General features: G+C 28.9%; 2 protein-coding genes across 28 annotated transcripts in view; one reads left to right on the top strand and one right to left on the bottom strand.

Moving 5' to 3' along the window:
- LOC127284267 (ETS-like protein pointed) overlaps positions 1-5,743 on the top strand; it is a 94,072-nt gene extending 88,329 nt beyond the window's left edge. For all 6 annotated transcript variants that reach the window (XM_051309651.1, XM_051309674.1, XM_051309658.1 and 3 more), the window contains 5 exons: positions 3,413-3,625; positions 3,742-4,050; positions 4,227-4,514; positions 4,630-4,927; positions 5,052-5,743. In XM_051309651.1, the coding sequence (XP_051165608.1) occupies positions 3,413-3,625; positions 3,742-4,050; positions 4,227-4,514; positions 4,630-4,927; positions 5,052-5,115 (1,172 nt within the window). In that variant the 3' untranslated portion in view covers positions 5,116-5,743. The remainder of the gene's footprint in view (positions 1-3,412; positions 3,626-3,741; positions 4,051-4,226; positions 4,515-4,629; positions 4,928-5,051) is intronic.
- A 2,052-nt stretch (positions 5,744-7,795) lies between these two features.
- Positions 7,796-10,973, bottom strand: LOC127283657 (collagen alpha-1(I) chain-like). 22 transcript variants are annotated; one of them, XM_051308699.1, is made up of 5 exons: positions 10,820-10,973; positions 9,317-10,490; positions 9,260-9,274; positions 8,668-9,217; positions 7,796-8,569 (listed from the first exon to the last, which is right to left on the bottom strand). In XM_051308699.1, exons 1-5 carry the CDS (start codon positions 10,886-10,888, stop codon positions 8,284-8,286), a joined length of 2,094 nt encoding a protein of 697 aa, XP_051164656.1. In that variant the 5' UTR covers positions 10,889-10,973; the 3' UTR covers positions 7,796-8,283. The 22 variants fall into 22 exon arrangements, with proteins under 22 accessions (XP_051164656.1, XP_051164719.1, XP_051164746.1 ...); XM_051308762.1 differs by having other exon boundaries at positions 9,449-10,490; XM_051308789.1 differs by having other exon boundaries at positions 8,668-9,274; positions 9,449-9,505; positions 9,605-10,490.
- Between the last annotated feature and the right edge of the window lie 1,076 nt (positions 10,974-12,049).

Below are 12,049 nucleotides of genomic sequence, written 5' to 3'. Positions count from 1 at the left end.
CCCCACCCCCTGTCTCATTTCTCGCCTTTCTTTTTCTTTTCTCTCTCTCTCTCTCCTTCTCAAGTCACACTCCTCTCCCGATCTCGATGGGAATGCTGCTCCTCGTCCAGATTCATTAAACCAGCTGCTGACGACTCATTTAAAACATACAAAAAGAGAGAGAAAAAAAAATGAAACATGCCACATATGTCCTTTTTCACAGATATAAATATATAAATGAGAGAGAAATATATAGGCAAATATGGAAATCTGGGAACTTCTTTCTTGAGGGGAGAAAAAAGTTTAAGGGGGGAAAAAAGGGCATAAATTATTGACCCGGGAAACTAGTTTAGTTTTGTAAAAAGAAGGAAAAAAATGTATCATTAGTGCTTTTATTGGAATTAACGTAGAGAATTTATTTTTGTTTGGGGAGCAAAGTGATTTAAATGCTTGACAGAATATTGCAGAAGTGCGAAGATACTATATTTCTCACACTAGTTGAAAATTTTAAATTTTTATAAATACATTAAAAATTTATTTATATTTATTGTTTCATATTATTATCATAGGCGAAAATATTCAAAAAAATATTAATAGTTCACAAATACTATTTAAAATATTGATAGTTTCAAAAGATTTTTTTATAAGCAATTTTTCCTTACTTACAGGTGTATAGAAAATGTAGAATTTAGATAACATTGTAAGACAAAGGTAGATATTGTTTTTATTATTATTATTTTGAAGAAGTTACTACTAAACTATCGCATTAAATTGTACATGGCTACACCGGTACTTAACGCCAGCTCGCACCCCATTTTCTACACTATATGGAATATATATATATATATTTTTTTTATGTGTATGTATACGTATTTGTGGATGTAAAACGTATACCTGCTTTAACATACATGGCAGTAAAGCGTGGGAGTCTGGCTCGAAGCTGGCCCTCACGCCATGCTTGCATGCGTTCACCTTTTCTATATATATATATATATATTGCTGATGAGTTGAAGTGCACCCTTCAGGTGCATTTTCAGGTGCCGCTCAAAAAATGGCAAACCATCCAATCTAACTAACGTGCCTCCTCGTTACACTTCACCTAACAAATTACCTTTTATTTTTATATACACATTTTGTGCATTAATTGATGTTTCTTGAAGAAATATTTGTATAAATATGAAACAACATTTAATAACTTCAATTAATTGTAGCTTCCAGGTAAATTCAATTAAATTTATAGTAGCTTCAATTTATGGTAAATTTAGTTCATTTAAAATAGCTTCAATTTACAGTAGCTTAAAACAATGGTAAATTCAGATAAATTTTTAAAGCTTCAATTTATAGTAGCTTAAAATAATGGTAAATCCATATAAATTTATATAGCTTTAAATAATTGTAAATTCCCTTAACTTACAGTAGCTTCAATTAATTATAGCTTCAGATTATGATAAATTTAGTAAACTTTTTGTGGCTTCAATTTATGGTAGCTTAAAACAATGGTAAATTCACTTAAATTATAATAGCTTCAAATAATGGCAATTTCAAAATGAATTATTAATTTGAAAATAGGTGACAATGTCTTCAATTACTGATAACTTTTATCTATGTAGTTCTAAACAATTGTAACTTCAATGAAGAATTTTTATTGATTCTTCTAAAGAAATAATTACCTTGGAATTAATATGGTTCATTTTTGGATTTTTCAAAGATACGTGGATAATATATGTATTAATTAATATTAATTTATTTACAATCTTTTTCGTTTGTAATATAAAAACTGTATATATAAAATAAAACAAAATTAAAATATATATAATATAAAAACTTAAATTTTAAATATAAATTTTGTATGTAAAAATGAAAATTCCACCGTTCTTTGTCGGAAATTAAAAATTCAGTAACATTTTCTTTTTTATCTGATTCTTGAATAGTTAAAACAAATTCAATAAATGCAAATAATCGTTATCTCTTAAAAAGGGGATATATAATTAATTCTCGAAAATGTTTTTTTTTCTTTCACGCAAATGCATATTATATACATATATGTATATGGGGTCAACTTGTTTGCATATGTTATACCCTAATTAAATTAGATTTAAATTTTGTAACAAATCTCATGTTTTTATTTACTATTATTGTCAATAATCTGAAAAACAAAAAATTATACTTGCTTATTGAGGTTTTATGAGTTTTACATTACAAATTAAGGGCGTTCTTTTCTAGTCCTTTTTGGAATCCCAATTCCAATTCCGAAATTCCCTAATCTCACCATCTCGCATTTTAATTTGCGAAATAAATTTTCTGAATATGAAATTATCTTTTTATTGTCACATAAATACTTTTCTTAAAATGGCAAAAAACACCTTGACATAAATTTTTATTATTTTGTTTTGTGAATTTTTTGAAAAAAGATAAAAAAAAAAAAAGAGAGAGAGAGAGATTGAGAGAATTTCAAGGAGCAAATTGAAGACGACCCTGACTTGAAATATACATAGTTATTTTAATTAAAAAGAAAACAATAAAAAAAGTGAAATAAATTTAATTTTTGTATTTTATATTCTTCTTCCCGCGAATTTCTTTCATGAGTTGTCAGTTGTCAGTTATTGCGACGAACATAGGCGGAGTTCACCTCCACCAATCGTTTCACTGCACCGCCCACGTTCCATCCATTCCTCCCGTTCAGATTACCAGGTCTTGTTACTCCCGCGTTTCCATCTCCTCGATTTCTTGATATATAAATATAGTAAATTAACTTGTACGACGTAGTATCTTTATGACACATTAACTCTGTCAACAATTACCCATCATTCCATGGAAATTCATACATGACTTTTTTTCATTTTTAATAAATTTAATTTTTTTATTTTATAATTTGAATGCGCAAAAAAAATAAAGGGAGCAATTAAACCAATAGTAAATATTATTAATAATAAAATAATAAATTTGAATAAATAAATAAATTATATAGAAATATTATACACACAAATCTGCACCTTTGGTATTATTTAGGGACTATAAGATCTCTAGTTACATGTATTAGAATACCCAATGGCGAATAAGATGATTGTCAAGAATCTAAAGAGGTGTGTCTCAAAACGAGATCCCTCTCAAAAATATCAGATTGTTCCCCCTTTTTTTCTTTTTTTTTTTGAACAAGAAGACAGCTGAAAGTTTTTTTATTCTTCTTGTTTGTAACACTGTTAAACTCACTTTCGTATATTATTTTTTTTAAATACAAAATATTTTCAAGGGACAAAAAAAAACCGTTCCGAATTTTGGTACTGTTTTCGTATATTATTTCTTTTTAAATACAAAATAGGGACAGAAAAACTGATTCGAATTTTGGTTATTTGTTTATAATAAACTGTAATAAAAATAAAATAATTGTTGTATAAAAAAATATTAATTGTGTTTTTTATGTTTATTTTTGCAGGAGGTTACAATCACCTGCGCAGTCCAGTGTGTCACGATGACAATCAAAGAGAAAATTCACCACCACCATCTCATAATCATAGCAATCAACCGCCAAACAATTCTCATTCAACCACTCCTAGCAGCAACTTGAACAACAATAATAACAATAATAATCCAAACACTAATAGCGCCTACATTCATTTACGAAATTTAAATCAGCTCAAAACGGAATGTAAGTATCAATTTTTTTCGTCATAAAAAAATTCTTTTTTGAAAAAATAAAATTTTTGTAGCAACTCTTAATTAATTAATTTTGAATTGTAATGAATTTTTTCTTTATTTTTGTAGCAAACTACAACAATCATCATATAACGGAACATTTACAAAGTGGTGGAGGAGGCGGATTACCAAGTGGTGGTGATCTTGGAACAAGTGGCAACGAAGTCGATCTGCGGGTCAGCAATTCGACATCGGAGAGTTATATGACTCCGGCGCATTATTCTGGCTACGATGAGCCATCCGAGTATCATAATTTACCGCAGGATCATCAGCCACCTCATCCCTATAATCTCGATGGATCTCCCGAGTTCTATAGTGCCAGTGGCATTCAATTGGAACCAAAGTATCAGCCACCTCCCTTTAAAAATTATTCAAGAGGTGTGTATTCAGTTCATCATCAATTTCAATTTACACGAATTTTTATTTGACAAACAATTAAATATTTATTTGGCTCTGAGAAAAATATATCTTTTCTGGTTTCTATGAAATGGAAATTTAATTAAATATTTAATAAAAATGAGAAAAAATGTTATTTACGAATTTTTTGATTGCAGGTCGTTATCATGAAGGGTACAGTGAAGGAGGATACGGTCAATACGACGCAGCGTCATTCCAAACAGTCCCAGGAAGCGGAAGTGGGACTGGTGGTGGTGGCGGCGGTGGAGTTGGTGGCGATCAATGGGGATCAATGGGTCCCTTGGGAGAACATTTATCGCATCATCCTGCTTTCTTAGCTGGTCTAGGACCCAGAGATTCATCTAATCCCCATCATCCTTCAGCGATTGGCAATAATTCCGATCAGAAACCCCTTCTTCAAAGCGCTATGCTCGCTGGCTACACGGGTATGTTTCTTTTTTCCAACACAACAAAAAATTTCAATAATTACTTTTTTTTTCAAATGAAATATTTATTTCAAAATTTTAATAATTGTTAATGGTTGTTTTTTTTAATTTACAGGAAGTGGTCCATGTTTCACGGGTTCTGGTCCCATTCAATTGTGGCAATTTTTATTAGAACTTTTAACGGACAAATCGTGTCAGGGTTTCATATCGTGGACCGGCGATGGTTGGGAATTTAAACTCACGGATCCAGATGAAGTTGCTCGTCGATGGGGAATTCGAAAAAATAAACCCAAAATGAATTACGAGAAGCTTAGCCGCGGTTTACGATATTACTACGACAAAAATATTATTCATAAAACCGCTGGTAAACGATATGTTTATCGTTTTGTTTGCGATCTCCAGAGTCTCTTAGGGTAAGTTTTCTTTTATTATTATATAAAATGATTTTTTATTTTCAAAATAAATTCATATTACTTGATAGCTCCTTTTTAAAAAATGAATTAAATTTCACCAGAAATTTTTTATTATTAATTATAGATACAGTCCCGAGGAATTGCACGCAATGGTGGACTTAAAACCGGAGAAAAAGGAAGAAGACTGAGAATTCGTTGGGAAATGTGCACTAAAGGAAAAATGTGTCACTGACAAACGACTATCCCAATCTTCGATATATATTTATATATATATATTGATTAAAGAACAAAAAAAATAAAAAATAGAAAAGAAAGTGATGTGTAAGTGAGTTTTAAGAGAGAAAGAGAAATGTAATTTGAAAAAAAACACTTGGAGGACCAATTGAGCGTCTTCATTAAGAAAAAAAATAAAAATAAAAACAATATTGAAAAATGAATCGGTCATATGTACCAAAGACAGGGTCCGCATACCATTGGTGCCTAAAAATTATAAATAAAATGAAAGAAAAAAAAAAAAAATGAAACGACTAAATTGTGAATTTGTTCTTAAGTGATTATTTGCCACACAAGATTTTTAGAAGATATTTATAGAAGTAACTCGACAATTTATACATATTATATATATTATATATAATAAACATATATATTTTTAATGTTAACGTGATTTCTAAGCACCGTGGCATCAAATCATCGAACGATGCATCTAAATTATTTATGTCGCATCATTTAACATGTGTGTTATATCTCGTTGATAGATGACGCGATATGTGATTGTTATTTACTCTAATTTTACTACAATAAATCATTATACCTTAATGCCGGTTTTTAATTTGAGAGTACTTCATTTATTTATCCATCTCATTCTTCTAGTTTTATTTTTTCAATAGGAAAAAATTCAATTACTTCCAAAAATATATATTTTTTAAATTTATCTTATGAAGTTTATTTCAGTTATTTAATGACATTTAAAAGATTTTTTTACTTCTTAAAATTGATTGAAAAAATGGAGAATTATTAATAATTAATCAATTGGAAATCTTTTGTTTGATTGCAAAATAAATTTGAGAAATTAATAAAGTAGAATTTTACATTTTGAGAAAATAATTGTTTATTATAAATAAACTAAATGTTTAAATTTTTTTAAGAATTATATATATATATATATATATATATATATATAACGTTATTGGAGCAATCCCCTGGTGGCAGGCAACTTATCATACAGACATGTATATTTTCTTTCTTACATTATCTTTTAATTATTTTGATTATAAAATTGAATGAAATTAAAAAAGATATAATATAATTTTATATTAAATGTAAATATGTTTAATTATTATTATTATATTTATTAAATAAATCAATTAATAGAAAAATAAATAATTTTTAATTAATGAAATAAATTAATGAAAATGTTCTTTTTTTTAATTTTGAAATTATTTAATTTCTATAATTAAATTGAAACTCTGTTGTTTTTAATGTTTGATTTTTATTTTGTTTAAATTAAAAAGGAAATTTGCTTAGTGGGTGAGAGATATTATATGAACTTGTTGTAGAATCATAGCACCATGAATAAATTAAATAATTCAGATCGCGACCCCAGCTGTGAACGCTCTCAAAAAAGTCATAGTGCGTATATGCACACGTAGTATTATAATCAAACCTTTACTACACTGCAAAAAAGAGAATTTCTTTTTACTTTTTATTAATAAACAAAGTTTTAAAAAAAGGAGAGGAATTTTTGTTTGGAAATTAGTTTTGAAAATTTTTAAAATGAAGAAAAAAGTTTTAATTTTTATACTTCTTATTGTCTTCTCATTTATTGGTGAGTGATATTTAATTAAAATTAAATTTTTAATTTTTTTTTTAATCAGGCGTTCTAGTTTTAAATATTAATTAATTGATTAATTACATATATACAAATATTTAGAATTTATGGACGCTAGACGTGGTCGTTCCTATGGTTATGCTGGCCGCAATCGTGGAAATAGTAATCGACGAAATCGTGGACATTATCATGGAGGATGGTATTATCATAGAGGTGTGCAATAAATTTTTATTTATACTGGAACACAAAAAAATACACTTTTTCGCTAAAGATAAAAAAATTTGTTACTGCTCCTCAAACTGGCAATCGTATGAAATGTACAAAAAAATTAAAATAGAAAATATCGGTCCCAGAATTTTTAGGGTACCCCGACCTCTTCATGTTCTCCTAATACCAAAATTTCAAAATCTTTTCAAAATTTTAGCGCGAAAACAATCAAAACAACAATGAATATTTAAATTAAGCGCCTGCGCAATAAAAAAATAGAAATTTAAAAATTTCAAATTTTCTACAAAACTTTAGCGCCAAGACTATTCAAAATTTTGAATATACATATATTATACAATATATTATTATAATAAATATGAATAAATATATCTACAACTTTTTTAAATTTAAAAACAAAATTTTCAGATCTTAATTCTACTCCTAAATTAGATGCTGGAACGAACTTTTGGATTTGTAGCCTAATACCATTGACGATATTTTATTATTTCTAAAAAAATCAAACTGTTTTTGAATATTACGAAAAGAATTATTTATTTATATACATATATGTATAAAATATTATTTTATTATTATTATTAATAATAATTGTTAATTTAACTACCAATTAATGTCTCAATTATTAATTAATTGCTAATTATAATTTTTAAAGTTTGATTTACTTCTTTAATTTAATTCTTAAGGTATTATTAATATTTTTATATTCTCCGCGTTACTTTGATATATATGTATTGTAATATTAAACAATAAAGACTGTAAAAATATAAACAATAAATTTAAAGAAATAAAGGAATGAGAAATGAATGAAAACAGAATTCATCATTAAATTAAATATATTTATTCTTGACCCAGAAACCTAATATATAACGATTTCAGATCAATGTCAATTATAATTCCCCTAATATAAATGAAACAATGTTGTTATGAAATGTTATGAAAAAAAAGATGATTTGCGTTCTTCATATTATGCAATTCGACAATACGAAGAATCGATAGGATTTCTACGAAATAATTTTTTATGTATGTGCATTCAGAATTATTCTTAAAGTGCATATTATGATTCTCAAAAATTTTAAATGATGATATATTATGAAATAGAAAATTTAAATATATTAATATTAATTTCTAATTAATATATAATTAATTAATGATTAATTAATTATAATACTTATTAATATTCGTATTAATATAATTTAAATTAGTCAACAAAAAAATTAAAATCTATATTATTTATGCGTTATATTTATCCAAGATTCATTGTCATGTTGAATTTCATTGTCCGTCTATATTTTTGTTTCCTTTTTCAATTGCAACCCTGTTTCTTTTGTGCCACGTAATACCATTTTATATTAGGTTTAGAACAATCTACAGGTGAAGGCATTGGTCCTAAAGGCAATGGTCCCATTGGTCCTCTTGGTCTTGATGGCATTGGTCCCATTGGTCCTAAGGAAATTGGTCTAATTGGTCCTAAAGATATTGGTCTCATCGGTCCTCTTGGTCTTGAAGGCATTGGTCCCATCGGTCCTCTTGGTCCTAAAGGATTTGGTCCCATTGGACCTAAAGGAAATGGTCTTCTTGGTCCTAGAGGCCTACAGAGAAAAAAGCATATAAATTATAATTTAAGCAAAAATAAGATTCATAAACTAATTAATATTTTCGTTATGATAATTTATTTAAAATCAATTACCTCCATGGTGGTCTGTTGTTAGGAGAATTTTCATTATTTATTGGTGTGCATAATAACTTTGGAGTCTTGAATGAACCACTCGGTATTTCACTTGAAGGATAATTTGAATCACCCAAATTGTCAATATCATTTGGATAATTCCAATCAGATGGATCTAATGGTTCCAACCCATCGCCATAGTTGGGACCATTAAATTCTGGATAACCGACAGTTGGTAAATTGTTCCATGGAGAACGAGGTCCTGGATAACCGGAAAGTGGTAAATTGTCCCATGGAGAACCAGGTCCTGGATAACCGGAAATTGGTAAATTGTCCGATGGAGAACCACCTGGATAACCGGCAATTGGTAAATTATCCCATGGAGAACCGGCTCCTGGATAACCGGCAGATGGTAAATTGTCCCCTGGAGAACCGGCTCCTGGATAACCGGAAGTTGGTAAATTGTCCCATGGAGAACCAGGTCCTGGATAACCGAAACTTGGTAAATTATCCCCTGGAGAACCAGGTCCTGGATAACCGGCAGATGGTATATTGTCCCATGGAGAACCACCTGGATAACCGGAAGTTGGTAAATTGTCCCATGGAGAACCACCTGGAGAACCAGGTCCTGGATAACCGGCAGATGGTATATTGTCCCATGGAGAACCACCTGGATAACCGGAACTTGGTAAATTATCCCATGGAGAACCAGGTCCTGGATAACCGGAACTTGGTAAATTATCCCCTGGAGAACCAGGTCCTGGATAACCGGCAGATGGTATATTGTCCCATGGAGAACCACCTGGATAACCGGAACTTGGTAAATTATACCATGGAGAACCACCTGGAGAACCAGGTCCTGGATAACTGGAAGTTGGTAAATTATCCCATGGAGAACTGCCTGGATAACCAGATCCTGGATAACCGGAACTTGGTAAATTATCCCATGGAGAACCACCTGGATAACCGGAAGTTGGTAAATTGTCCCATGGAGAACCGGCACTTGGTAAATTATCCCATGGAAAACCACCTGGAGAACCGCGTCTTGGATAACCGGATTCTGGACTACTAAGACCTGGATAACGGTTTCCTAGATAATTGGGCCAAGCATTAGGACCTCTTCGACGACCAATTAACGGAATAGCTGGATAATTTAATAACGGGTTACGACTTGATGGATTTACAGCTTCAGGATCAGAATTATCATAATCGTCTAGTAACGATCCATATTTATTATTCCCAGGGTTCGAACCTGGGCTAAACCGAAAAACCGGTACACTCGGCATTTGTTTTGATGAAATACATATTACTCCTTGTCCACCAGAATTGTCACCTGGTCTATAAGGATTAATTCCTAGTCCATATGGATTACTTCCCAGCCCATAAGGATTAATTCCTAGTCCATATGGATTACTTCCCAGCCCATAAGGATTAATTCCTAGTCCATATGGATTATTTCCCAGCCCATAAGGATTAATTCCTAGTCCATATGGATTATTTCCCAGCCCATATGGATTATTTCCCAGCCCATAAGGATTATTTCCTGGTACATATGGATTATATCCCAGCCCATAAGGATTATTTCCTGGTCCATAACCATTAGGAATACCCCCTCCTTGTGTAGGTGGATATCCTGGGTATGCAAATGGAAGAACTGGTGTACTCACTATTACATTTGGTGATTGTGATCTATCATAACGATAAGGATTTAAATTTTTAAGAAGACGTTTCAAGTCTTTGTAACGAATATTTGAGTTATGACCGTGATGATGGTGATGACTGTGATGACCGTGATGACCGTGATGACCATGATCATGTTGATGGTAAAGTCTAAGATAACATTTCTGTTAAAAAAAATTCACAATTAGAAACTTTTTTTTCCCTCTGAATGCAATATTTTGAAAAGTTATATTCAATAATTTGCATAAAAAAGCATGTTCTTTTATCTTAATTTTTTTTCAAATTATTATACATTTAAAAACTTTCGTATTTGATTTTTTTCTTTTTGTTTTTTTTATGAAGAAGTTTTTCCTCTTTTGGTACATTTTTCAAAATTATGTTTTTTTTTCTTTAAAGATTAATTTTAATATGTTTGGATTTTTTTTCCAATTCATCTTATTTTCATTTTCAAAGAAATTATGTTATAATATATAAAAAAAAGCAATAAATTTACTTGGCAATCTTCACTAGAGATGACACTTGCAAAAATGGTCAAGATGAAAAAAACTATTTTCCCATCCATGTTTGAGATGACTTGATGATGATCTCGATGGACTGCTGACCAAAGATTTTTGGGATCAAGATATAGTCTGGTCCCCCACTAACAGAATCACATCCTGTTTTCATATTTTAAAAATGCTTCCGTCCAACAATTCAATTCTTCATTTGTTTCTTCTTTTTATTTATTTTATTTTGTTGTTAAATTTAATTCAACAAAAACGGAAGAAAAATTTATTTATTTTTATATAAAAATATACCGCGAGATAATTTTAACAAAGAAAATACCATTGTAGATTAAATAAACTTTTCTGAGAAAATTAATTTTTTTATTTTGCAAATATAACATTTCTTAAATATGTAATGTTTTTACATTTAAAAAATTTTGTTACTCCAAACGATTCTGTATTATGTTTTTTTAATGCAATAGTACACAAAGAGTAAATAAATAATAATATTAATTAATTAATTAAATTAATAATAATTAATAAAGTTAATTAATTTCATATTTATATTTTCTATATACTCATTGATAAGTTTTTACATATTTTTAAAATCCTTCTAATTTCATTGCTTTATTAGTTTGTTTATTTTATTTAACTGAAATAATTTATAAGGTATGATAAATTTATACACTTTTTAAGTTTTACAATATATTATCCCCATAAATTTCCCTCTATTTTTAACAATTTAATTTTTTATAAATATAAAGTCCAAATAACTCAAATAATTTATATTTTTTTAAAATAAAAAATGCAGAATTCTTTTTTTTCAATTTATAATAAAGAAATATTTTTAAAAATATGAATGCAATCATAAAAAATAAATTTATTATATTGTTAAAAAAAAATCTCGATGATTATAAATAATTTTCTCAAATGGTAATAATTAATGAGAAAAAAGGCAATACATGTGATTAATTTGCATTCAATGTGGGAATCCCCTATGTACTCAATGATAAGGAAATATCGCATTTATCTCGAAGCGAAGTATATAAGGTCATATTTACTTGACTTTAAATTTAGAAACGTTTCAACTTTCGTCTTGTATTATTTGCAAATTTAAAAAAAATTCAGTGATGAACTTTAAATTATTTTTTTTGGTCTTATTTTTTGCATTTATTTGCATTGGTAAGTTATTAAAGTTAAAAAATTTAAAATTTTTAATAATTTGTAATCTGTATAAT

This window comes from Leptopilina boulardi, unplaced genomic scaffold, assembly GCF_019393585.1.
Source record: "Leptopilina boulardi isolate dan_hultmark-lab unplaced genomic scaffold, ZJU_Lbou_2.1 LbouV2_119, whole genome shotgun sequence".
Taxonomy (NCBI): Eukaryota; Metazoa; Arthropoda; class Insecta; order Hymenoptera; family Figitidae; genus Leptopilina; species Leptopilina boulardi.
The sequence above is the reverse complement of the archived record's forward strand: the minus strand, read 5'-3'. Positions and strand labels throughout refer to the sequence as shown.